This window comes from Prunus persica, chromosome G3 (assembly GCF_000346465.2).
Source record: "Prunus persica cultivar Lovell chromosome G3, Prunus_persica_NCBIv2, whole genome shotgun sequence".
NCBI lineage: Eukaryota > Viridiplantae > Streptophyta > Magnoliopsida > Rosales > Rosaceae > Prunus > Prunus persica.
The window spans coordinates 1331143-1357975 of record NC_034011.1 but is presented as its reverse complement, the minus strand read 5'-3'; the positions used below and the strand labels follow the sequence as shown (position 1 = coordinate 1357975).

The window sequence follows — 26833 nt, the reverse complement described above, 5'->3', positions numbered from 1 at the left end:
ATATGAATGGAATTTAGATATATAATATTCTTTAGTTCCTATCTAATGGTTCGCACAATCCAATCGTGTGGTGACCAGAAGTCATGACCAAGCAAGCACTCCACATATTTCCAATTTGTTTAAAATAAAAAGTAAAAAATTGGGTGATTTATTAGTTGACTTAGGGTTGTGGCCTGTAACTATGCCTTGACAATGACTAATAGTATACAAGCAGTGCAGAAGACCAAGACTTTGTTTGGTGGACTCGTCGGAAGGGGACGAAGACTAACATTGCCCCACCTTTGGTCCTTTTCTCCATGCAGAATTTGCCTTTGCAATCTCAACTCTGAATCACATTCAGTGTGTTAAGATTTTGCTGGGCGCTACAGAATCATTTATAATAAAGCTAAAAGAGGACATTTTTCTTTTGATTTCGACTTTTTATACCTAAAAGTCTTTCCAAATGTGTCACAATCTTCTTTGCTGTAAACATTCCACGCTGGTTTAGCGGAAAGTTAAACACTAGTTCACTACAAACGGGCCATGCAGCAGGGCGTGCATGGCAATGCTTGGAACATCAGTGGAACCCTAGTTTTTTCACAGAAATTGCATTAATTCAAAATAAGGACGCAAACCCAAACATGTTTCTTTGCATGCCAAGAAGTTTAGGGCCGTTTGATATCCCACTTGAATTCAATTTTATAAACTCAAAAACATATTTTAAGTACAAAATCCAAAAACCTTGTTTGGTAGGCTCATTTTTAAAAACTCAAACCCATAAAAATTCAAAAACACCCCTAGCATTAAAAACAAAAAAGATGAAGTTTTACAGTTTATATATATATATATATATCTCTTTTTCTCTCGTATGGCACCCAATCGGGTTTGTCTTTGTGAACCAATAACCACCAAAATCACCAAAGCAAGTTCAAGCGGCGTTGGTGAGTTGGAGTTGTTGCACACGACCAAAATTGATAGGATTTATGTCTCACATATTTTTCCTTTTCTTTTATTAATCTCAAATTGGGGATTAGGGTTTCTGTTTTTCTGATTTTAATTTTAATTTTTTATGGATCTTAAAAATAATTTGGAGTTCAATACCAAATAAATTTTTAGATCTTAAAATTACTATATAAAAACTCACGTGTTTGAAAAGAATCATAATTTTTTAGTTTACTGTTTTTAATTTCGAAACCAAACCGGGCCTTAATTTGCTATGAACCAAAAAAACTCAGCTTTTCAAATATTGTTGGAGTTTCTGAAACTGATGAAGAACATGTCCAACTAGTTTAACTTCTCTAACCATAGTGGCCTAGCTCGCTAAGCTCAGATCATGGTCAGACTCAGGCCCATGTACAATAGGGCAGCTAGCCGTCTCTCCTTAAAGCAAACACACCTTTGGACGGTGGCTTTCTGCAGATCTGTAGCTAATTTTACTACATATTTCAGTTGCTGTAAATACTAAAAAATTTATTGCATGTGTAAGAGGCACACGGCTAGCTATGGCCCCATCATGATCCACAACATGAAAAGCACCGCCGAAAGAGTACTGCACGCATTGTCCTATAACCTCATTTTCTTAGGCATGCCGTACCTTTACACCGAAAGCCACTTGTATTGTCTAAATCCGGCGCCCCCCTCCATTGAAGCAATAATAATGCTGTGTCAAGTGTGAGACCCATGCTAATGGCTCTGTAGGTGTTTACTGTGCTCTCTCTCTCTCTCTTTCAAATCACAAGCATGATGCATGCAGCTGCCGCAAATTTAATTAGAGCGGTTCATGCATATGCATCGGCCGACTCAATTATTGTTGAGATATGACAGATGGAGAAAAAGTCATGAGAATTGCCTCTTTTTTTTCCTTCTCCACCCACCTTATCTTCTCACCCACCATGTAAATTTGAAAAAATACAACTTATCTTCCCACCCATCATTATTCCTAAAATATCATTTAATTATTAAATCAAGTAAAACATAGAAATCAAGCAAAAAATTTAAAAAAATAACCCAAACAAACACATCAACCTCTTCCTATTCTTCTTCCAATTCTTTTCTTCAAACACAATTCCAGAAAAATTCCCAAAAAACATGTGAAGTTGGACAGGCCAGCTTGTAACTAGACATACCATCTCCACCTAAAAATATGGTTGTGCACTATCGTCAAATCTCATTACCCAGACACTAAACAGAATTCTTACTAAAAACATAGAATAATTACATATATATATTCTTCCATTGAGAGATCCCTCAAATAATTATTTGAGAGACATCTCTTGTAGGGCCCACTACATATTGTATTTTACTAATCAAAACCGTCTATTTTGTAGATACACATTCAAATATCATCTCTACAAAAAATCACTTGAATCCGATATTATTTGACTATTCAATTGAGTTATTGAAATTTTAGTACTTTCTTGAAGCACCATGTTCATTGATTTTATAAGACACAATTGGATATCGAAATGATTTCTAATTTGTCTAATTTTTTGTAAAGATAATTTATGAATGAAGACCTAAAGAATAAATAGTTTGGATCATTGAAAAAAATTATAGGGTACCTTAAAGGACGTCCCTCATATAAAATTATTTGAAGAATCCCTCAATAAAAGGAGACTATATATATATATATATATATATATATATTGGCTTCCATGGCTGAGAGTAGACAACTTGGCACTAAGAATTATTCCTGACTCAATTTTTTATTTCCTTTAAAATTATTTATTTTTAGTTTCACAAAAATATTAAAACAGATTCGTAGTTCATTTGTATGTGTTAATGTTGCAGTTAGATTTGGAAAGAAACAAACTAGCCCAGCATGCGATTCAGTTTATGGTGCAGAGGAGGGTGGTACTTTTGTCATTGAAAAGTTCAATTTGAGTTTTCATTTCTTCCATTCTATCAACCCTAATATCAATTGCGACAACTTCTTTGCGGGTCAATGGTACTAAAGGGACTGCAAACTGAGCTTCGAGTTTGGTTCGTGGGGTGGTGTTTGACAGGAATGAGGGCAGAATAGGTGGGTTATGGGAAATAAGATAGGATGTCAGAATTCATTTTACAAACAGGTAATTTTGTTTTTTAAATTTTCAAAATAAAATGAGTGGAGAAATAAGACAGGGGGTGAAAATACAATACTCTAAAAAAAGAGCAAGTGTTAATTTATGGTTGAGCCATATTAGTAGGTAAGAAGGAGTTCCTCCTTATGGGCAATGAGGTAAGCATTATCCTTTTATATATTAAAGTATCAGCTCCGATATCTTGGACCACAAGAATTTAAGAAATTATAGTCACCCACTGTTTGATGTTAATTTAACGGTTCAAAAAAGTTTCTCAAAAAGTAACATCCAACGGTTCAAAAAAGTTTCTTAAAATGAGTGCAAGAGTGAGTGAACCGTTGAATTTACATCCAACGGTAAGTGACCATAAATCTTTTGAACCTCTGTAATCCAAGATCGGGACTGATAAAAATATCTAAATAATTTGGTTATTGCAGATCCATATCGTCATAGCTGAGCTTATATGTACGTGTATCTCACTAACTATAGTCTACATATATAGCCAATATGGACTTAGTGGGATGTCGCTCTCGCATTGAAAAATTAGTGTGTGTACAATCTTCTACATGACTTTGACATGTAAATATTCGGTGTATTAAATTATTATTATTTTTAATACAAGTGATAGTCTAAATTATAGTAAAAAGATGAGTTTATCTCACACATATATTATCAAAATGTTATGAAAATTTGAATATGAAACTACTGATATGTAAATAAATGCCATTTTCTTATAGATTAGATCTCGTTGACAAATAATTTGTGGTAATATGGATGATGAAATGAATAAAAGCATATTTAAATTCCTCTACACTGAGTGAATCGATATGCTAAAAATGAACCCATTAAGCGGCACACCGCTACTAAGTTGATAGTTTGACGGATATGTACGGGACCGATAGTATAACAACTTGTAATTAACTTTAAAGTTATTTCTTTATCAATTAATTGATAACATAATAGGGGTGCAAAGTTTAGTTGACCCTTTAATTTATACATGTATATATTGAAGTGTGTGCCAAGTCCAATCTCACATCGTTTAACGTGAAAGAAAAAAAATCCAGTCAAGAACACACTCAGCCCACCAAAAAGCCATTGCCTCCCACTCCGTAAAAAGATACTTTTTGTTAGCAAAAAGTTTATTTTTAGTGGACAGCAAAAAGTTTCGAGTGTCTTTTGTCTCACTCACTCACATCAGAAAAAGAAGAGAAATGCTAGCAACCTGTTGTCTAATCTTTTCTTTTGGACATTCTTCCTTCTACTTATGATAAATGTTATTTTTCTTATACTTAAGACAATGTCATTAATGCATCACACAAATTAGTTTTTGTTTTTTAAGTTTACCCTTTAAAAATGTATTAGCTTTTATATTTCCTTTCATTTATTCAAATTTTGTTACAACTTCTTTAGCACATTATTAAAAATTAAATAAGAAAAACGTCATTTTTTAGAATTTATTTTTAAAAAAAATTTTGTTACATGACATTGTTATCATGTTTATTTTATTTTTAACAAAACACACGTTCTCTTTGGGAAAATAAATAAATAAATAAAAAACTTCAGTTTTTATTTTCTTATTTAATTTTTTAACAAGGTGATAAGAAAGTTGTAAAAAAATTAGCTTGTTATTAAAACAAATTAATATATTTAATAAGGGTAAACTTGAAAAACAAAAATTAGTTTGTGTAGTGCATTAATGACATTGTTTTAAGTGTAAGGAAAGTGACACTTGTCATGAGAAGAAGAGAGAAGGTCCAAAGGAGAATGTTAGAGAGAAAGTTGCTAGCACTCCCCAAAAAAGAAAGATATTGTGTTGGACTTTCCATGAATAGGCCAATTTTAACATGATATAGTATACAAGTATTTATATAGAGTTTATTTAGAGAGAAAAATCTCAAATTAGTTACTTGTAATTTTATAATTAGTTTTTTTTTTAAAAAAAATTTGGTGAAAAGTTCTTAGAAAATTTTAACACACTAAGAACTAATTAAAAAATAACAAGTGGGTAGTTTTGAGTTTTTCTCTTCAAATAAGCTCTATATGGGTATTTGTATAATATATTACCATCCCTTTGGCACACGCTCACGCGTATGCCAAATTTTTTTGTTTTGTTTTTGAATTAAAAGGTAATGGGTAGTTGTGTTCTATAAAAATAGGACTCATTATTTGTTTTTAAATTAATTTTTTTAAATATTAAAAAATATAAAAGTATAAACTTATTATATTATCTTTATTTAATTAATAATTTTAATTTTTAATGTTTACATTAACCAATAACATTTTCTGGTGTTTTATATATTTTACCATGTTCTACTTTTTGCTATATATAGATGTAAAAATGGAATTTTCACTAAAAACCTATAATATTGTACTGGGGCCAAATCCAACCCATTATTTAACTCAATTACTCAAACACCTGGCTACCACATTGGTTTTATAAAAAAAATGTCTATATATGCACTTTTCTTATTGTAAATTATAAATTGATTTAAATATATTATAGTGATTTATATTTGCATATACAGTACAAAATTACCCACTTAATTAATATACATATAAAAGCAATCTTCATAAAAATTCCCACTAAAGCTAGGCTTAAAAGTTTAGGGAATCATTCTCAATTAAAAACTATATCTTATACCGCTTGTAATATTTGTCTCCTGAGCTTTCATTGGAAACTGTGATAAATATAAAATTAATCACGAAGGTGCAATATTGAAGAAGATTATAATTATAATTTACGTCATCATTTGTACTTTTAAAAATACAACAAGAATAGTGACAATGGCATGTGCATCGCATGCATGCATGCCATGAACTTTCAACTTACCTCTCGATTGTTCATGTGCAGGTGCAGCAATGATCGGTACTGTTATCCCATTTCCCCCGAGTTAAAAAATACAAGAAGAAAATTGTAAGGCATATATTTAGAAGTGCTTTTGTATGAAGCTTTTTTTAAAATCCAATATCTCTTTTGTTACTCAGAGTCAGAACACTGTATAAAAATTCTGTGGGATGAATGTATTGGCGAGTCCAGTGTTGATCTTTACCTATGAAGGTGTCAAGCTTTCATGAATTTTGTATTGAATAGGAGCAGTTTGTTTGATAAAATGCTTCAAAGAAGATTAATTGATGGTGCGTTTGGTTCATGGGAAATAGGGTTTGATATTTTGGTATTCAGATATGGAAAATGGTTGTTTGACACGTTGAAAAATAGGAGGAAATGAAACCCTCCTTGGGTTTCATTTTCCATTTCCATCTGAAACTAAGGTCAGCAATAAATGTACATTTTTCATGATTATTTTGTCCATTAACAATTTAGAATTACAATATAGGTAATGCATTATTTTTATTTTTATTTTTAATTTCATATTTCTAATGTGAATGTAAATGAAAAAACAAACTTTGTTTTCCATTTCTACACAACCCAAACATGATAAAGGAAATAAAGTGGTATTTCATGGTTAATTTTCTAGCATTACCAAACATGGAAAATGGCCCATCCCTTGCTTGGGAAATGACATAATACGAAATTATTTCACATCAAATCCTTTCCGCAAATGAAATGGGACATAAGGTAGGACAAGGAGGCACGTACTCTTCTCCTATGCTTATGTTATTCTTCTTATTGTGCCGTGCAATTGAGAGATTACATAAAATATATAGAGTTTGTGTTACTAATTTGTGCATATATGTATATTTATAAAATTATGTTTTCTTTATAAAAAATATTGAAGATTCAAATGATCTTAACTTTAGGACTTTATAGTAATGTTTTTATGCCCCAACGAAAGAAAATTCCTGAAATCAGCACTAGAAGAATGAAATATTGGTAATTGGCAATTGCCAATCAATGTGTTGCACATTTATATTTTGATGGAAAGGAAAGGATGTTGTAGTCTTATGATTATAACACTTTTTTTTTTTTTTTGGGTTGTTATTTTATTTTGATTTAATTATATCAATCCCTTTAAAACTACTGTCAAATTTCACTTTGACCCTTCAAATTTAAAATGATCCATTTTCATCCATTAACCGAAATTCGGTGACCCATTTTGCCCATGCCGTTAACTCTTATTCAAAAATCTATTAAATCTAATGACATGACAATGATGTTTTTGTAATTTATATGTATCATTACAACAATTAAGTTGGTGACATGACAAGTGAAATCCACCTCAACATAGATAAAAATAATTAAATATTCTAATAACTGAAAATTAAAAAAAGGTGGACAAGAAAACCCAGGCACACCATTAATCCATCTCCTTACACCCATTTGTCCAAAAAAAAAAATCTCCTTACACCCAAAACTAAGGGTGGGCATTCGAGTCGGCAAACCAGAAAGCCGAGCCGAACCGCACTGAAAAAAATCGAAAAAAAATCGAGTTGACCAAAAAGTCAACAACTGGTTAAAAATCGAATCGGATCGGTTTGGACCGATTTTGGTTCCTGTTCTATGTCTTCAAAAACCGAATCAAGGCATAATCGAACCGGTTAAATTAAAAAATATATAATTTTAATATTTATTTATATTCATTGCTATCTTTTTAATCTCATAACTAATATTCATTCAAGTTCAATTTCAAAACATTTCTCTCTTCTAACTTTAATATTTATTTTTATATGAAATTGAATAATTTATTAATTTTCAAGTGAAAAAAATAAAATTTCAGTTGAAAATTGTATTAAAAATAATTAAATTTTAATAATTTCAATAATCCGGTTAAAACCGAACTAGACCAAAATTGGACCGGAATCAATTCAACCCAAACCATATAGTTTTTGAATTTTTTTAATTAAAACCAAACCGAACCAAACCAGATGAATAGTACCGAATCAGTTCTAATTGGAAACAAAAATCGGTCCAAATCAAACCGTGCCCACCCCTACCCAAAACTTTCATATTAATAAAACTCCAGCAAATTGGCATATAAAAAAATAAAATAAACAATCCCAACAATAAAACTCCAACTTCCATATAATAAAACTTCAACGAACCCAGCATATCAAAATGAGAGACACAACCCATCACTACGACATAGATCCGACACAAATCCGGCAAGCCACAAACTCCAGATCCGTTGAGAAATAAACTCTAGATCCGTCGAGCATACAACCTAGTCGTAATACCATATCCAACCCCAGGGGCGGAGGTACTCTAGGGCCTGAGGTAGCCCTGGCCCCTCCACAATTTGTTCTCAACGCAGTAAAGCTTGAGTTTTAGTTCATATATTTAACAATGCGAACCATATAACCATTCTAATGGCCCCCCAATTTGCAATCCATAAATAACTTCATTTATAATTATATGTAAATTGTTTGTAGGGCCATTACACAACTGACATAAAAAAAGGAAGTAGTAATCCTCTAATAACCAAATCGATGAGCCAAGGGAATAGAAAATAGTTTGACAAAAAAAAAGGGGAATAGAAAATAAATAGTTTAAAGGGAAATGAGATTTTATCAGTAGACTTTTCCGTTTTAATACATGAAATTAAGTACAAAATTCTAAAAAATGTCCATTTTTTCTTATATATATATTATTGATGTAAGATTGAAATTTTTTTTTTCTATACTTGTATTACGGTTCGGCCCCTCCACACATACAATCCTGGCTCCGCTACTGTCCAACCCCCAAAGTCCAAGGCTACGCCACCATATTCATGGCCAACAATACCAGATCCAACCCCACCATGTCCAGATGCGAGAGAGAGAGAGATTAAGACGGAGGTGGCAGTTGGGTTCGCCGTTATTTTTTGGATGGAATATGTAATTTTTTGTTGTTGTTATTTTTCTTCTATGGTCAATTTAGTTATAAATTTGTTTGTTTTATTTTATTTTTTTGGTTATTAGAATATTTAATTATTTTTTATCTATGTAGAGGTGGGCTCTATTTGCTTGCCATATCACTAATTCAATTGTTGTAACGATTCATGTGTATGAAATTACAAAAACACCTTTGTCATGTCATTAGATTTAACATATTTTTTTATGGAGTTAATAGCAGGTATAAAATGGGCCATCAAATCTCGATCAAGAGATGGACATGAGTCATTTTAAGTTTGAAAGGGCGGAGAAAAATTCGATTGAATTTTCAGGGGCATTGGTGTAATTAAGCCTTTTATTTTTCGCACCAAAACCACCTTGACCCGCCCGAAAACAAGGGAGTATCTCTCATGCCATGCACATGCATGAGAGAAATTTCGTCGAAGCTTCCCTCCATTTTCGCTTTCCAAACGGAACCAAAACAAATAACATAAAAATAAATAAATAAATGAACAAGAAGAAAAATGCCAAATCTCTCTTCATCCTCCGGCTCCCCTTATCCACGAAGCTGCAATGGGACGTGCAAGTCGTTTACAGGTAAGCTCTCTCGCCCCCGAATTATCCTCCTGAAAAACCGGTAAAATTTGTACAGCTGTTCGCCGGAAAATACCAAATTTTTACTAAAAAAAACCATGAAAATAGCCATAAACAAATTAATGAAAAAAAAGGACATTAATTCTTTTGTTGTACGGCTTAGTTTTGCCAAGGTTGTTGATTGGGGATTTTTTTTTCTTCTTTTTGGCTGGTGTTTTTGGGAGGCGGGTGGGCCCCAACATAAGTGTTTGCAGGCAGTAGCAGCGCATCTGGGGCCGAGCTTAGGGAAGAAAGCGTAGGAGGAGAGCCAATTGATCTTTTGTTGCCAAACGACGACTGAGATTGAGAGCCATGGCCGCGTCCCGTGGTTCGTCGTCTTCTACGAACGGCTTGTTGCCGGCCTCGTTGTCAGGGAGGAACCACCCAGACATGGAGGCAGGGGCACGCGTCGGCCTCGAGACTGAGTTCGACGACGACGCCGCCGCAGCAAACGACGTGCCGTCCACCACCGATCCCTTCGACATTGCCAACACCAAGAACGCGCCTCCCGAGACGCTCAAGAGATGGAGGGTACGTTTGTTATCAAATACGACATTCCAATTCAAACACATTACAATGCCTGCAATGGCTATGCCTATGCCAATGCGCAATGTCCTTTGTTTTTGTTTTTGAATTCTTTTTTTTGGGATTCAAATTCTTTCACATTAATTAATTCTTGGCAATGCCGTAGAATTTGTAGCTATAACAATAGCTAGCATTGTGTTTGGCTGATTTCAAAGAGGAAATGAATCGGCATTGTTGGTTTGGTATTGGAATTTGGATTGGGATTCAAATCAAATCAAATTTGTTCTGTTTTTCTTTTTCAATTCTGGAAATTACTGTCAAATGCTATGAATTTAATGAGGAATGACGAGGTTTGGAAATGGGATATTACTATTGTTTATTACATTTCCTAATCATTTTCTTGGCAGCAAGCGGCACTCGTGCTAAATGCTTCCCGACGATTCCGGTACACCATGGACTTAAAGAAAGAGGAAGAAAAAGAAAATAGGAGGAGGATGATTAGATCCCATGCACAAGTCATAAGAGTAATGTTTTTTTTTAACAATGATGAAATTTTCACTCTGGTGATTGGTACTGTTTTTGATCAGTTCAACTGATGATTACTTGTCATATTAGGCAGCACTGCTATTCAGATTGGCTGGAGAAAGGGAGCACGGTATGTTCACCCTACCTGTCAATTATTTATAATTACTATACTATTTTATGAAGCTTACACATCTTCGTTTTTTATTTGTTTAGCATTTATTTTAGTTTTCATGTCTTTAGGCTGTAAGTAAGTTTTCGCCTTGTCCATAATTTCTACCAATATTACAATTTTCAGACAGTGGACTCGCACCGTTGATATTTTCACCCGACACCAATATTTTCATCTTTCATTGCGGCATCAGTGCTACTTGTTGTCTAGGTTGAAATGGTTTTACAGTGTCAATGTTAATTTGTGTTAGATTTTACATGTAATATATATTGTTGGGCTTGTTTCATTGAAGCCTAAGCTTTTTCATTTTATGGTCACTTGACATGGTATTCAAAGTTGGGCTGTTACTGGTCCATAGTTTGAATCATGTTGATTTCTTATCTTACCTTGTTTCTGTAATTTCCGTGCGCATGCTAGGCCCATGCTACACTCAATAGGAAGCATTATTGCATGTTGTGTTTTCGCAGGCTCAGTATACGTTGGGTCCATATCATGTGTCTAATATTGTTAGGCTTATGAACTTGATTTATTTATTTTTTCTGGATGATACAGGGTTAGGCACAACAGTTGCACCCCCAACTTCAAGTGGTGATTATGGAATTGCACTAGAACAACTTGTTTCATTGACCAGGGAGAACAATTTTAACGCTCTACAGCAATATGGAGGGGTCAGCCAACTGCAAATGTATTTTCTCCTTGTTTTTTTATTGTTCTTTGTGCTCTGCTTACATAATGTAATCGTCATTTCATCAGGCTAAAGGCATATCAGCATTGCTAAAAACAAACTTGGAGAAGGGAGTTGATGAGGACGAGATGGATGTAGAAAGAAGAAAGAATGTTTTTGGATCCAATACATATCCTCGGAAAAAAGGGCGGAGTTTCTTGGTATATTATCTTAGTACAAGGTGTTACTTTTTTGTTATTTACTGTTTTAAGTTATGAAGTTGTTGCAATAACTGCAATTCATTTTCATTCTGTCCTGCAGGGGTTTCTTTGGGAAGCTTGGCAAGACTTAACTCTAATAATCTTGATCATAGCTGCAGTGGTGTCATTGGTTCTTGGAATAAAAACTGAGGTATTCTTGGCCTTTCAAATTAACTCGTCATTTTGTCCCATCAGTTGGTTATGCATTGTTAACCTAGATTGGCTTTGTTTTCTTCAAGGAAAACACTTTTTTCTCTGTGAGAAATTAGGTCTCAGGATAACATGATTTTAAACTTATTTCTCATGGACTATAATTGTCTCTCTAGATATGATTAAGCTCTTTATGATAAGACAACAATGATAAAACATTGCACATAAATTCTGAAAAATTAAACTAGCTTAGGAGCTAAGCAATAAGCAATATTAGGAACTATGGGTGCAAGTTGGATTCTAAATTGACTGAAACTGATCCAAAAGTTTCTGATTTTGACATAATACAATTAAATCCAAATCCAAACTTCAGAATTATAGAAGTTCCAGAAAACATTGGATTGGAAATGGAAAACAGAAGGTATTTTGGAATTCTCAATATTTTGATTTTCCGATTAAAAAATTCTTAAAACACTCAGAACACCTGCCCATCCAAAATAGTGCAAATTTTTATCTTGTTTATAGTAAATATTTTATACATGTCCTCATTTTGTACAATTATAATTTATAAATTTAATACACTCTCCAACACCTAACCATACGAAACACCCAAATATCCACTCAAAGAATATATCTTAACCTCTTTGATATTTTTGCAAAGAAAAACCATCTGATCCTACTCCCTTCATTTTATATCATTAATTTTTATTTGGAATAGTTGAAATCTACTCAATTTTGCATCCTCTAGTCTCTCATTTAACCTATAACTGGTTCGTCTAATTATCTCATCATGGTTTGTTTTTCCATTCTTTCTTTCTTTTTTCTAAGGTTTCTCTAGTAGTGTTTACCGTTCCCCACTTTTTTACTTCTGATAATCCTCATAGGGTCTTGCTGAAGGATGGTATGATGGATCAAGCATTTTCTTTGCTGTTTTCCTTGTTATAGTTGTTACAGGTATTGGAATTGATTTTGTACCTGTGTTTTCATTTTGTTTCAGTTAGGTACTTTTCTCCTGTTCATTAATTTTTTTTGTTTTGCCAGCTATTAGTGATTATCGGCAATCTCTTCAGTTTCAAAATTTAAATGCGGAAAAGGAAAATATACAACTGGAGGTGTGCACTCTTACATCATTGTAGTATTAAAACTCACTCTTTGGATGCTAAATTAACTATATATTGAAATTTTCTGCAGGTCATGAGAGGTGGTAGAATAGTAAAGATTTCGATATTTGATATTGTGGTTGGTGATGTTATACCTCTCAGAATAGGCGATCAGGTAAGTGTATTGACTGTTTTAGTTTGCTCTACTGGAAATGATTTGTATATCATGTAACCAATTTTATTTTGTTTGTACTTAGGTCCCTGCTGATGGAATCTTAATAACTGGTCATTCTCTTGCCATTGATGAATCTAGCATGACTGGTGAAAGCAAGATTGTGAGTGGTTAAACGGTTCCCTGTAGTGGTTCCCTGTAGTAATTAATTATGACTGTTATCCATATAATTCCTAAGCGCCATCTCTTTTAGGTTCACAAGGATCAGAAGACACCTTTCTTAATGTCAGGTTGCAAAGTGGCTGATGGAGTGGGTACTATGCTGGTAAAGGACTTTCAATTAATTTATTGTGCTGCACTTTTCATAACATGACTGAAAGAATCACACACTTAATGTTTATTGTTTTACTTCCTTTTAGTTTTTCCTCTTTTTTTTTTTTTTTTTTTTTTTTGCTTGGGGAGATAGTGATCAGTTGTGAACTTTTGTTTTATTCCTTACCCTCATTCATTATGTATTTCTTTTTTTCTTTGGTGAATATCAGTTCCTACTGTTGATCTCAGAAAAATTAAGAATACGGGTTTTTGATTTTAGACAATATTTAGTATCATGTCTTACTCCAACGATAGGAAAATCTTGTTACACTACCAATTTCTTATTCATTGAATATTAACAAGTATGATGTTGATGCATGGTTGCTATATGTATTTATATTCCAATTTCACAGAATCTGTCCCTTTTCTTGCTATGTACTATCAATTTTTTTGAATTGTGTGTCACGAACACATTACTAAGAGTCTGCTAACTTCTGCGTGTTGATTTTATTTATTTTGATGCCGGAGTAACTCATATTTATGGAATTTGTCCTACAATGCTATAATTGGCACAATCATGTTCCAAATTTCTTTTAAACTAAGATGTGTTCTATCAGTATCACCATGTTGCTTCACCCTTATGTTTATCTGTAGGTAACTGGTGTTGGAATCAACACTGAATGGGGATTGTTGATGGCAAGTATCTCAGAGGATAACGGCGAAGAAACTCCTTTACAGGTTTTTGCTTTTTTCTCAAATATTGTTGCTTCAACGATGAAAATCCATTATTTACAGCTCAAGGTTTTCTTTTGGTGATGTGTGATAGGTGCGCTTGAATGGAGTTGCAACTTTTATTGGCATAGTTGGGCTTTCAGTAGCTGTTTTGGTGCTTGCTGTCCTGTGGGGCAGGTAACATTGTGATCATTCATAACGTATATCCTATTACATGAATTATTTATCATCTTATCAGTTGCACTCTTATTTGAAATTTTAGATACTTCACTGGAAATTCAAGAGATGCAGATGGAACCGTCCAATTTATAGCTGGCCAGACTAGCACTGGCAAAGCTATAGATGGAGCAGTAAAAGTGTTTACCATTGCCGTAAGCGAAGTTTCTTGATGCTCGTTAGGTTTATTGTTATATGTTGTCTTTTTTTTTTATAACAAATTTTAGAACCATTCAGGTCACCATTGTGGTTGTTGCAGTTCCTGAAGGGCTACCTTTGGCTGTTACCCTGACGTATGTAGTATCTACCACTTTTGTTTCAGGTTATGGAGTTTAGTTTAATATACCGTTATAGTTCTCATTTATGTTATCACCTTTGCCTCTGTACTTCAATTCTGTGACAGGCTAGCATACTCGATGAAGAAAATGATGGCAGATAAGGCATTGGTAAGTATCTTTGTTCTTTTTTTTTTCTTCTTCCAGTTTTTCTGTTTCTTAATAAAAGAAAGTATATTTCCTCTCTTGTTTTCCCCTCGTCTTTGACTGGTTTACCATCATTATGTTTTCATTTTTCTAATATTTTTGCTTCTACAAGGAATGCATTTATAAATGATCTAACATCAGACATGTTCAGGTGCGTAGACTGTCAGCCTGTGAAACTATGGGCTCAGCAACAACAATATGTAGTGATAAAACTGGGACATTGACTTTGAACCAGGTATGTTCTATTTTCAAAACTGAATTATGGTTTCCATCAATTTTTAAACACATGATACTGGGCAGCATGTGAAACATGAGGATCTTTTAGTGGTTATGATATGAAAAATATCTTGGTAAAATAGAAATAATGAAAAAAAAAAAAAATGATACTACAGATGACTGTGGTTGAAGCATATGTTGGGAAAAAGAAGATAAATCTGCCAGACGATTCCTCACAGTTGCATCCACAAGTTTCCACTCTGCTAAGTGAGGGCATTGCACAAAATACCACTGGCAACGTATTTGAGCCAAAGGTAATATTTCTTTTCAGGTGTCACAGAATCATCAAGGGAGGGAGGACATTGTTTTTGTCAACTGTTGAACTTTGGTGGTTATTCTCAATTGAAAATATTGATAATTAAACATAAAATAAATTTTTTTAGCAGGGTGGTGAAGTAGAGATTTCTGGGTCTCCTACAGAAAAGGCTATACTTTCATGGGCAGTCAAGGTTCCATTTAAATGTGCTTTAGTGTATTCTGGTACTCTTTTGTCTCCAATAATTGAAGATTTTCTTAATTATCAAAATTTGTATCACAGTTGGGGATGAAGTTTGATTTTATCAGATCAGAGTCTACAGTTCTTCATGTTTTCCCTTTCAACTCAGAGAAAAAGCGAGGTGGTGTTGCACTAAAACAGGTAATTGATTCATTTAAGGTGTAAAATTTCAATTTGTCAATCACAAGTTTGAGACCTAATGGGAGTTGCATGTGCATCACATTATAGATAAGCTTGAACCAAACATACTATGTCATGTTCTCCTAACTTAATTGAGTGGTTCCAAGGAAAAATGCACTATAGTGGCTTCTCAATCAAAACTGGTCAGCCAACCCGGATCTACTTGTTTTCAACTGGGTTGGCATCAACCTCTTTATCACATGGTAGGGTTCACTTATGTCAACCAGTGGGGTCATTGGACCCTTACATTACACATGCATATAAGTACAGACATAGCGACAGGCAGATACATGATATATTCTGTATTTATATGTTTATACTTGTGAATTAAAGTATCTTATTTCCCAGAGGAGTAGTTATAGTGCTTCATATGTTTCTGAGGCCAACTTATGTTATTCTGACCTTTCTATTCAATTATTTGATGTGGTGGTGTTGCATCTCTATCCAGTGTTCTGATAATTTCGGCTGCATGCTATTGTCATAATTTTGCCATTTCTTATCTTTTCTCCATCGATTGTATATCATCCTGTGTAATAAATGCTCCATTTCCCTCTTCTTGTTCAATTCAACTTATCCTGTGGAATGTGGCCGAAAAATATAGATTGTCAACTATAGTGCATTGTGGATATCTCACACCACCTTCACCTTCTGTATTTTTCATCTAGAAAATATCACTATATGCATGTTTTGCATGTAATTATATTATACTTATATAGTGAGGCATACATAATAATACATCCATAGATGCAAACACATAAGGAAGCAATAAACTACTTAAACTTTTTGTGCACAGCTTCTCTCTTGTTTGCCTAATCCTATGATAATGTGATTTCTTTACTTTTATTTTTTATTGACAGACTGACTCTAAAGTTCATATACATTGGAAAGGGGCAGCAGAGATAGTTTTAGCCTCGTGTACGGAGTATCTTGACTCAAACGGTTGCTCGCAGAATATTAACGAAGATAAGGTTGGGAACGTGAGCCATACATATTCAGAAAGTCTTATCAGTTATCAATTATTTTAAAAATAAAATAAAAACATATTCAGAAATATCTATGAGAAAATAAAAATCTTGGAAACAAGTGGCATTTATCAGCCATTTAGGTAAATATATCCCGGACGTTATGGATGAAGAATCTATTAAAGCATTTTATGTGTATGAATAAGCGCTATAGCTAACGCTTTTACACATGGTAATGACAAGCCTTCAAAACTGCTGAACAACTTAATTTTGGTAGGTAACACTTTTACACAATGGAAAATATAGTCACAAAAGTCTTAGATAATCCTTTAAAAGGAAGTTTGGCCACTGTCTTTGATGTAAAATTCGTCAGAGATATATGGTTGAAAATTTGTTCATGTTCTATTTGAGTACCGTAAGAGGATTGAATAATTTATATAATCATAAATGTGTTCAATATCGACAATGTGGGTTGGAGACTGCATGTAAGCTTTTATAGTATTTAAGATATAAAATGACCCCGGAGAGGATGATTTGTCATTCTCTATTTATGTTGGTTAAAAGGCTTTGCTTGTTGATGTTTATATATATATATATATATATATATATATATATATACTTATTTATTTTTCAAATTTTAAATTCTCTTCACTATTATGTGGGAATTGATTGCACAAAACTCTAATGGTCCATTTGGATGGAAAGATTTGAATGAAGATTGCTTAATTGTAATTTGAGAAATTTTAAAATCTTATGTTTAAAATCCACATGTAAATTTGACTTTTAAGAAAAGAGGGATTTCAAGAAAAACTGTTATTTGAAATTCCTCAATATTTTTATTTATTAAAAAAATAATCACTTTACATGTGGATTTTCTTAAATATTTTCATATTCCTTCAAGCCAAATGGACCTTTAGTACCGGTGGATATGGTCAACTTTAATATAGAAAATAGGTTTCTCTTAGAAAGTTGAGAAATATTCTTTTGTCTCTTGAAATTTTCCAGTGAAATTTGGGTGTGATGTCTTGTTATATCCTTTTGCAGGAATTTTTCAAGGCAGCTATTGATGACATGGCAGCAAGCAGTTTGCGATGTGTTGCCATTGCATACAGATCATATGAATTGGACAAAGTTCCAACTGAGGAAGAGCATTTAAGTCAATGGGCTTTACCAGAAGATAACCTTGTTTTGCTTGGTATTATTGGTATAAAGGTGCACCCAAGAACAAGTTTCTCATGATACTAAATTATGGTTTTTGCCTTTCCATTTTTCATGAGAATGATCCAAACACACACGTAAACAAAGTATGCCCCCATGTTGCAGTAATTGATTTAGAGTGAGCTTTGCATTATTATTTTTGATAGTCTATGGCATAGAAAGTACTCTTGGGTCTTGCTTGCAATAAAAAGAACTTAAATTTGGGCCTTGTATTAACTTCATTATAAGCTAATATGTATGTCCATGAGTAGGATCCTTGTCGTCCTGGTGTTAAAGATGCAGTGAGACTATGCACAGAAGCTGGTGTTAAGGTAACCCTCACATTTTCTAGACAATATCTTAATATTATTGTATCTGTATGGTCATGACTCATTAACATCTTGATTTATGTTACATTACTGCAAAGTATAATGGTGGATATAAAAGACAGATTAGTTTCGAGATGCCTATGTTGTGGCTTATTGATGTACCCTTTATTTCAGCTTGTAGGATCGAATATAAAATCCTCTAGGATTGCTCTATTTGTCTATAATATCTGATGTTCTGTTGTTGGATCTTTGAGGAATATTCTTTGGTGGAAATAATCATGCTAAAGAGCTTTTTTGCTTCTCATGAATGTTAAGTAATATAATCAGTATTATACATGTACTAAGGATGATAAATACTTTTTAACTTTAGGATTAGAGGGATTATGTTATTCTGATAAGTTCCTAGCTTGTAGGAACTAAATCATCGAGTCGTGTTTTCTGTGGCTAATATTTATGCTAATCCGTATGTTACTGAGAAACTCTTGGAAAGCTGGACTGAGTTCGTTAGTAAAGGATTTATAATGTGGTTTGTGTGAGCAGCCTTCAGAATTCTCATATTCAGCATTCTTTTCAGCATTCTTTTCATACTGTTCTACCTTCATTTTATGCCACAAGTGATCTTTGTTTTGATGCTAATCTGTTAAGAAAGAATATGGTTCAAACATTAGTCTGCAAGTTTTAATAATTCAAATTAGGTTGCATTTATCTATGAAGTACCTATTTGCCAAGCACAAACAAATGTATGCTAAAATGCCTTAAAAATCCCAACAAATGCACCTTTGATATGGTCTTCATGGTAGACAGAGGGGTGTTCGAGGATTTTGTTTCATGATTATGATATTCCATTTGGTTGTTCTTAAGTGTACAGTGATGGGAGATGTATAGTTATTTACATGATGCAATATCATATGTTATGATTTACGCATCTGAAAAATGACCATAAGAATCACATTTCTGTGAACCTATAGGTACGGATGGTCACTGGAGACAATCTTCAGACAGCAAAAGCAATCGCATTAGAGTGTGGAATACTACTTTCACTCGAAGATGCTACTGAGCCTAATATCATTGAAGGAAAAACATTCCGTGCATTATCTGAAAAAGAAAGGGAACAAGTTGCCAAGATAATAACAGTATGGCTCCTACATTGTGAAAATGCTGATAATATGTATTAGCTTTTGATATTCAGTCTGTTCAGCTTAATATATTAGTTATTCATAGAAATGTGAGTTGCTCTGTTTGTACCTAAAGCCAATATACATTTTTGTATGGTGTTTCTTAGGTAATGGGCAGATCTTCCCCTAATGACAAGTTGTTGCTTGTGCAAGCATTACGTAAGGGTGGTGATGTTGTCGCAGTAACAGGAGATGGCACTAATGATGCTCCCGCACTTCATGAGGTTTGTCATTTTCGTGGATTAAATTATTTCATGTGGTTGGCGTTTTCATGTCTTTTAAGCTTTAAAAAGATATCTCAAGATGGATGTGCTAAGATTCTACGTTGACATATAAGAATCCTGATAAATGTATTTTTCTTGATGTTAATGAGATGTGAAGTTTGAGATGCATCAGGTCCTATGATGAACAATTAGGTATATATTTGGATGACTAGAAGTAATACATAAAATTATATCTATATCCATATATAGAGGGAGCGTCAATTAAGGGATCCCTTAAATAACCTTATTCAAGGGACACCCTTGTATGACCCACTCCGCATTGTATTTCAATGATCCGAACCGTCTCTTTTTTTAGGGATTCCCTCAAAGATCATCTATGATAAAATCACTTGAATTTGAAAACATTTAACCACTCAATTAAATGGTTGTCATTTTAGTGTTTTCTTGAAATACCTTGTTCATCTATTTTATTCATCACTAGTAGATGTATTAATGGTTTTCAACTTGTTTAAGTTTTTGTAAGGGTGATTTTTGAATGAAGAATTGAAAAGTAGACAGTTTGGATGATTGAAGTAACTTAGTGGACCCTATATATATATATATATATATATATATATATATATATAAGCAATTGAGAAAATATGCTTGTAATCTAGTCCATGCTGCTTGGTTTGTTTAGCACTCTAATGGAGTACAAGTTACAACAATCTTGACCGATCTGGAGTTTTGTATTAAGTGTGATTGCATTCTGGCTGTGGGTGGTTAGGCCTTAACCTAATTTGGCTTGGTTTAAAAAAATTTGTTTTATTTCTGGTTTGGTTCAGGTGGACTTGTCCATCTCCTTTTGTAATTGGTTTTCTATCTTTTAATAAAGTTTTCTTTCCTATAGAAAATAATGGAATAAGCATTTATGCTTCTTTAAAGGAGCAATATCTGTATTTTGATCTTGAATATTGATACTTCATAGATACTTCCTATATGTATTAAGTATCTCACAGATATATCCAAACCCTTACATTTACTTTTGAAAATTGAAGAAGTATCCAGTCATTTTTTATATTAATGGATATGGTCTGAATATCAGAATACAAGCCTATAATCATTATCTGCTATGCACATTCATGTCCATGCTGCCACAAAGGTTTGTCAACACAATTGTTTTGATGCAGATTATTTAAGAAACAACACTTGTTCATAAGAATTCTCTTCCTATATATGATAGGAAATAGCATCTTTTGAAACTGAATGGTCATTGGTATCAATATTAACACATTAAAAGGAAAAACATCTTCGTGGTTCAGAAGGGTGGTTTTTAGCTGGATGACCTTTCTTTCCTGCCTCTTGTTGGTCATGGTTTTGATTCTGACTTTTATGCTCTAAAACATTATCTGTTCAACTTCCACTGTTGGAACGTTTCCTAGTTATAGTTGATCAGATTTTTATCATTTTGTATTTTAGGCAGATATTGGTCTTTCTATGGGCATTCAAGGAACTGAAGTTGCAAAAGAAAGTTCTGATATCATTATTTTGGATGATAACTTTGCTTCTGTTGTAAAGGTGAGTAAACAACTTATAAAAATATTGCTTCACTTGTTTATTTAAAATTCAAGTAACTTTGTTGCTTTTTTTGCATTTAGCTTCTTTAAGTTAAAATAGATAATACATTGAAGCTTTTAAACCTCGGACCATAGGACTAGCATCTATGTGGTGGATCTTAATGAAAATGTTTGTGGTTAGGAATGGTCTTGAATCTTGATAGTTCTTGCTCAAGGTTTGAGGCACATCATCTCTCTTGCAGGACTGCCTTATATTTGAATTGAATATGCATATTATGTTGTTTTTTTCTTTCTGCTTTTCTCCCATCATCGTATCTATTGTTGTTTAACGTGTCAGATTTGTGAACATCTATTTTTAAGGAACACCACATATCTTTTTTTCCTGACTCCTGGCATTGGTAAATATTTTGACATATCTTTTAACATATCATACAATTACTATCTTTATATATAGTAAATATTTTAATCTTTAGTCCTTTTCTTTTGCCCTGGTTTTCAGATCATTGGTAAAAAAAAATTATATAGTTTTGTGGTTAAATTAATGGGTTGACTTTCAGTGCATATACCCAAGTTAAATAAGGAGTGATATAATTCTGATATAGCTTTATTCATCTAATGATAGGATTCAGGTTGTGATTTTATTTGTTCGCAATGTTTTTATGTAGGTTGTTCGCTGGGGACGTTCTGTGTATGCAAATATTCAGAAATTTATCCAATTCCAACTTACTGTTAATGTTGCAGCTCTTGTAATTAATGTTGTGGCAGCGATATCCTCTGGTCGTGTCCCATTAAATGCTGTACAGGTTGATCCCTCCCTCTCTCTCCAGATATATATATATATATATATATATATATATTGGTTATGGATATCTATTATTCCATCATGAATCAACATTGCACTGCATATTCTGCACAATCTGGAATATGAAGCCAGAACAAAATGAGTAAAAGAATCCTCGGCATTGTAGAATGTCACTGCTCATTTGTTTTCTGTCATTTGTTTTTTCTTACATTGTGGTTCTAAATAGCGATGGGCCCGGACACTTAAGGACCCTCCTTGTTATAATGTGTTTCATGTTCTTTGTACAGCTTCTGTGGGTTAACTTGATCATGGATACTCTAGGAGCACTTGCATTGGCTACTGAGCCACCTACAGACAACCTTATGCATAGAACACCAGTTGGCCGAAGGTGTGAAATTCTGTGGCTAGCTAGCAATGGTGTATTCATAACGTATCTAAATTCGATACTGTTAAAGTTAAATTCTTGTGGCTGTTTGCTGTTATAAATATGGTGGCTGTCTATTGTTGTTTTCTGAATAACAAAATATTAAAGTCTTGATCTTCTAGTCACCTTTCAACAGAAAAAAATATTTCAATAATTTTTGGATATTTAAGTGTTTAACATTTGAAGATGATGATGAGTTTCAGCTAGCGTCTGGATTCTGGGCATATCAGAAGAAAATAAGTTGATCTTGCTTGGCCTTTTCATTTGATACTTTTGTCATATTCATTAAAATCCCATGGGATCTATAAGAATACTATGGGGGTTGTCCCTCTCCCGCCCCTCCTCGACTGCCCTCCCACAATTATTAAGAGGAGGAACAACTTATGCATTGAAAGTCTGCTGTTCCTTATATTGTTGATTTAGTTTTCTTGGATCCATATTTCAATCACATGGGATGGTCTATAATCTTCTTCCCACTCTTAGTCAACTTTTTATGAGTTTCTGATAAGGGAAAGTAGGATTTATTTGCATTTATTTTGCCCTTCTGATATTTTATCTTGAGTTGCGCTCATCTTAAAATTGAGAGATTGTATATTATTTTGGGTGCATTTGCAAGGCCAGGTATTCTTGTATATCACATTCCCTTAATGGACCACCTCTAGTTTTAGATGAAGGAAGTAATGATCTGATGTTTGCTTGTTTAGGGAACCTCTTATAACGAACATCATGTGGAGGAACTTACTCATTCAGGTACCTAATATCCATGAGACTATTGTTGGAAAATTACTGAGATCACAGTAGAAACATAAGTTACCTTGTACAACTCTGTTTCTGTCATTAACTTTTACTTACCACAGGCTATGTATCAAGTTGCTGTCCTCCTTGTCCTCAACTTTCTGGGAACTAGCATTCTTGGTCTGCAAAATGAGACCCAGAAGCAGGCCACTAGTGTGAAGAATACTATCATATTTAATGCATTTGTCTTCTGCCAAGTAAGTATAGGAACTTGAAAATAATGCGAATTAGGAATTACGTTCTAATTGTTTAGCTAAGTTGGTTTTAAGGTTTCAATTTTGCTTGTTAGTTATCTCATTTATTGTATCTGAAGATACGGAAGTTAAACAGATGATATTGACATGCCATATCATGCAATTAGCCTAACCTCTTATTAGTATTTGTTCTGACGCCTATCTTGTGTTTTTTTTGTACAGATTTTTAACGAGTTCAATGCTCGAAAGCCTGAGGAAATAAATATCTTCAGTGGAGTGACTAAGAACTACCTCTTTATGGGAATAATAGGAATTACATTAGTACTTCAGGTGAGAGGCCAGTACATTTATGTTTTGGTTTAGGGTTCTTAGTTTTACTATCATACAATTACTCACTTTAACTGTATTTGCAGATACTGATCATTATGTTCCTCGGAAAGTTTACAAAAACAGTGAGACTATCATGGCAGCAATGGCTTATATGCTTGGGTATTGCCATTGTCAGGTACGTAAACTTGATGATATTGCTTATATTTTTCTAAACTGGCTCAAGTTTGGCTAATGAAGACCATGGGAGTCTTATCCTCATTATTGTACCACCTTGAGAACCACAGTTGACAAAAAAATGAAATTAGTTGCCAGTCATTTTTGTTTTGCAATTTAAATTTCTCTAATTTTGATTTTATTTTAATTGGCATAGATATTAAAGAACTACCAAATTACCTTGGTCTCCATGTTCACATATGATGGCATGAACATGATAACCTTTGTCTCTTAGCATCACCTGTAAATAGGACCTTAGTAGTGTCTTGTGTCCCTTAAGGTTCTTCATAGTTCATTCAGGTTGATGGTCATATACCATGCATCCATCTTCTTTACATGGTACTTAACTGCCTTTATTTTCTGACAGTTGGCCTCTTGCTGTTATTGGAAAACTAATTCCGGTCTCGAAGACACCATTGGGCGAGTACTTCAGTCGGCCAATTAAGCGATGCAGAAATTCTCGTAACTCCTAATGCTCACCTCTGTAGTTGTGTTCTGTATACATGCTATCAAACCATCAGTTTCAGAAGATTTTTTGGAACTTGAGAGAAGGATGAATTGAATCCTACAAGAAATTATGAGAAAAATCAATGATTCTCGTTCTCAAAACTCAATCTTTTGATTTCTGTGGATTGACATTTGGCCAGGACGAATTGAATCCTTCCCCCTCCCCCCTTTCTCCGGCCGACAAGAGAAAGAAAGTGCTCATTTTTGGCCTGAAAGCCTCTAGTTTCTTTCTCCAGCGTTATGGTTGCATAACTTACATTATGGCATGACCTTACCACTATTCTTTTTCTCTATAGCTTTTCTGTGTAAGAGTGGACTCGTCACGGATTTGTATTCAACTAGTAAATTGCTATGTAATGCATAGCCAAGTGTAAATAGAAAGCTGTTAAATGTGCAGCTCTGGAGTAACTTTTTTGGAGCTTCATTCACTCGAAAATCTTTTTCTTTGAAAATTGATTTTACACAAAATAGAAACACTCATTTGAAAATTATTCCGTTCTGCCTTCACAATGTGTTGCAGTTCCATTTAAATGATTGATTAATTTAGGTTACCTTGTATGGATATAAGTAACTCATGCATACGATAAGCTAAAAGCCAATCTCGACTTTGCGAAAGGGGATTCAATTTGAGACCTTTTTTTATTTTGGGAAGAGAAGTACGTACCATTAGATTTGAGATGTTTTCCAAATTATTGTACTCCAAATGCCACATTGACGTTATGCATAAAAATAAAATAATTAATTTAAATTTTTTTATTTAAAAAAAAAAAAAAAGAAGGGAAAAAGAGGATGAAAAATACGAGGCTTACAATAAAAATCCTATAAAACTACAAGAAAAAGGTACCTATTTCTTGACCTGAAAGAATTTTTGTCAATATTCAAATAAAGAATTTAAATCAAAGCAATTGGGTTAAACTTGATGATTTGTCACATCAACCCAAGCTGTAAAAGTGATCATCTAAACCGAGCCTTGAAGATTCCCTGTGTTGGTCTTGTTGGTAATTATCATCAACACCATCAACCATATTTTGCTGCTGCTGATTTAGTTGCTGTTGTGCATTGTAGAACGCTATTTGAGCTTTTGTCTTGGCCATCTCAGATTGAGCCTGAAATAAATCTTGTTGCAATTGAGAAATTATTTTGACACACCCATATATTGGATCTTCAACACGTATTGATGCTTCATAAAACATGCAGTCTGCTGCTGCTTCTCTTACATGGACTGGAAGTTGCTGCAATTCACATATAATTACATGATTAAAAATCATTAGCAGATTCAGTAAATTCCATAATATCTTCAAACACAAACAAGGCTTTCAACTATTTCTCTTTGTTTTTATTTATTTATGTATTTATAAAAATAAAAAAATAAAAACATTTGGGGTTAAAGTAGTAACAAAAAAAAAATTCATAGGGATAAAAAAAAAACATCTACATTATTAGTGGCCATTTGTAATGCTTCCAAAGTTGGTTTGGATTGCAGACGTGAGTTAGGCGAGCTGGCCAAGGCAATGAGCTCGCCTTCATGCACCCAAGTTCAAATCCCCCTTTCCGTATATTAGATTAGTTTAAAGTAGTTTAGACTATCATTTGTATAAAAAAAAAAATGTTAGTTTCGTTTGAGTTGTGTGTAGCCAAATGATGAACAATACTTAAGCAGTTACCTTACCAACTAGGATATACAAATGTAGATAGAAAACAAAACATTTCTGAGTATATTTGCTTTCAAAAGAAAGATGTTTTTTGACAGTGCATCCTAATTAATTGTTACCTGTAGCATTTTGGTAATGTTGCCGGCACCGAAGATCTTATGAACACAAGCAAATCTCTCTGGATTGGATGAGGGGAAATAGGGTGCCAGAACACAATCTTGAGCGCATTTTCTTCTCAAAAATTTGCAACCTGCACATCTTGTTGGATTGGCCATTAGATTATAGCAGATACTTTAGAATCTACGCAAAGATTGTTTCTCTAAATTTTCTAGGAAATCAAATTTGTGTGAATGATTTTGTTATGTGTCAAAGATTTTGTTCCTTATATATAGATTAGGTGATCATGGATCCGTTTGAATATATTGAACACAATCACAAATTCTTAGGGAGATAATTAGGCCTAATATTGGAAACAACACAACGGCTAGTTTCTTTTGGTCAAAGTTTCACACATTTTAGGAAAGATTTGATTGAAGGCAATGGAAGCACAAATTCAATCATTTTGAAGTTTTCCATATGAGTTATATTAAAAGAAGTAATATATATATAAAAAAATTCTTATTTTTTATTATTTAAAAAAAAAAAAAAACCAGGATCATGGCGCCGCCAAAAACCAAAATGTTGAGTTGGCAAACTTAGATTAAATGTGGGCGGCTTTGTCTTTCTTGGAAATTTCTTTTATCTTTCTCAGAAATCATCCTTTGGCCAAAA

The 26833-nt window shown here is 33.5% G+C and overlaps 2 protein-coding genes across 5 annotated transcripts; one reads left to right on the top strand and one right to left on the bottom strand.

Annotated features, from left to right (window-relative positions):
- Positions 9185–24834, top strand: LOC18784003 (calcium-transporting ATPase 9, plasma membrane-type). 4 transcript variants are annotated; one of them, XM_020559435.1, is made up of 34 exons: positions 9185–9407; positions 9629–9974; positions 10376–10492; positions 10584–10623; positions 11215–11330; positions 11416–11547; positions 11648–11737; positions 12621–12690; positions 12778–12848; positions 12928–13011; positions 13094–13171; positions 13262–13333; positions 13975–14058; positions 14147–14229; positions 14315–14423; positions 14506–14561; positions 14672–14714; positions 14902–14985; positions 15143–15280; positions 15410–15475; positions 15565–15663; positions 16560–16670; positions 17709–17876; positions 18134–18193; positions 19159–19323; positions 19473–19589; positions 21048–21146; positions 21811–21948; positions 22235–22335; positions 23076–23121; positions 23229–23363; positions 23583–23690; positions 23774–23865; positions 24271–24834. In XM_020559435.1, the coding sequence occupies exons 2-34, from the start codon at positions 9756–9758 to the stop codon at positions 24374–24376; spliced, it is 3297 nt and encodes a 1098-aa protein (XP_020415024.1). In that variant the 5' UTR covers positions 9185–9407; positions 9629–9755; the 3' UTR covers positions 24377–24834. The 4 variants fall into 4 exon arrangements, with proteins under 4 accessions (XP_020415024.1, XP_020415026.1, XP_020415025.1 ...); XM_020559437.1 differs by having other exon boundaries at positions 9197–9407; positions 15413–15475; XM_020559436.1 differs by lacking the exon at positions 9185–9407 and having other exon boundaries at positions 9427–9974.
- On the bottom strand, positions 24981–26337 carry LOC18783316 (LOB domain-containing protein 24). Its single transcript, XM_007217308.2, has 2 exons — positions 26182–26337; positions 24981–25642 (listed from the first exon to the last, which is right to left on the bottom strand). Exons 1-2 carry the CDS (start codon positions 26335–26337, stop codon positions 25343–25345), a joined length of 456 nt encoding a protein of 151 aa, XP_007217370.1. The 3' UTR covers positions 24981–25342.

What these genes read in the sequence shown, in the direction of transcription:
- LOC18784003 (XM_020559435.1), top strand. Translation starts at nt 9,756, where the DNA reads ATGGCCGCGTCCCGTGGTTCGTCGTCTTCTACGAACGGCTTGTTGCCG. An exon ending in TAAAAGTGTTTACCATTGCC is followed by an intron (nt 14,424 to 14,505) that starts GTAAGCGAAGTT and finishes AGAACCATTCAG; the next exon opens with GTCACCATTGTGGTTGTTGC. An exon ending in TTGGTATTATTGGTATAAAG is followed by an intron (nt 17,877 to 18,133) that starts GTGCACCCAAGA and finishes GTCCATGAGTAG; the next exon opens with GATCCTTGTCGTCCTGGTGT.
- LOC18783316 (XM_007217308.2), bottom strand. Translation starts at nt 26,337, where the DNA reads ATGGCCAATCCAACAAGATGTGCAGGTTGCAAATTTTTGAGAAGAAAA. An exon ending in ACATTACCAAAATGCTACAG is followed by an intron (nt 25,643 to 26,181) that starts GTAACAATTAAT and finishes TGTGAATTGCAG; the next exon opens with CAACTTCCAGTCCATGTAAG.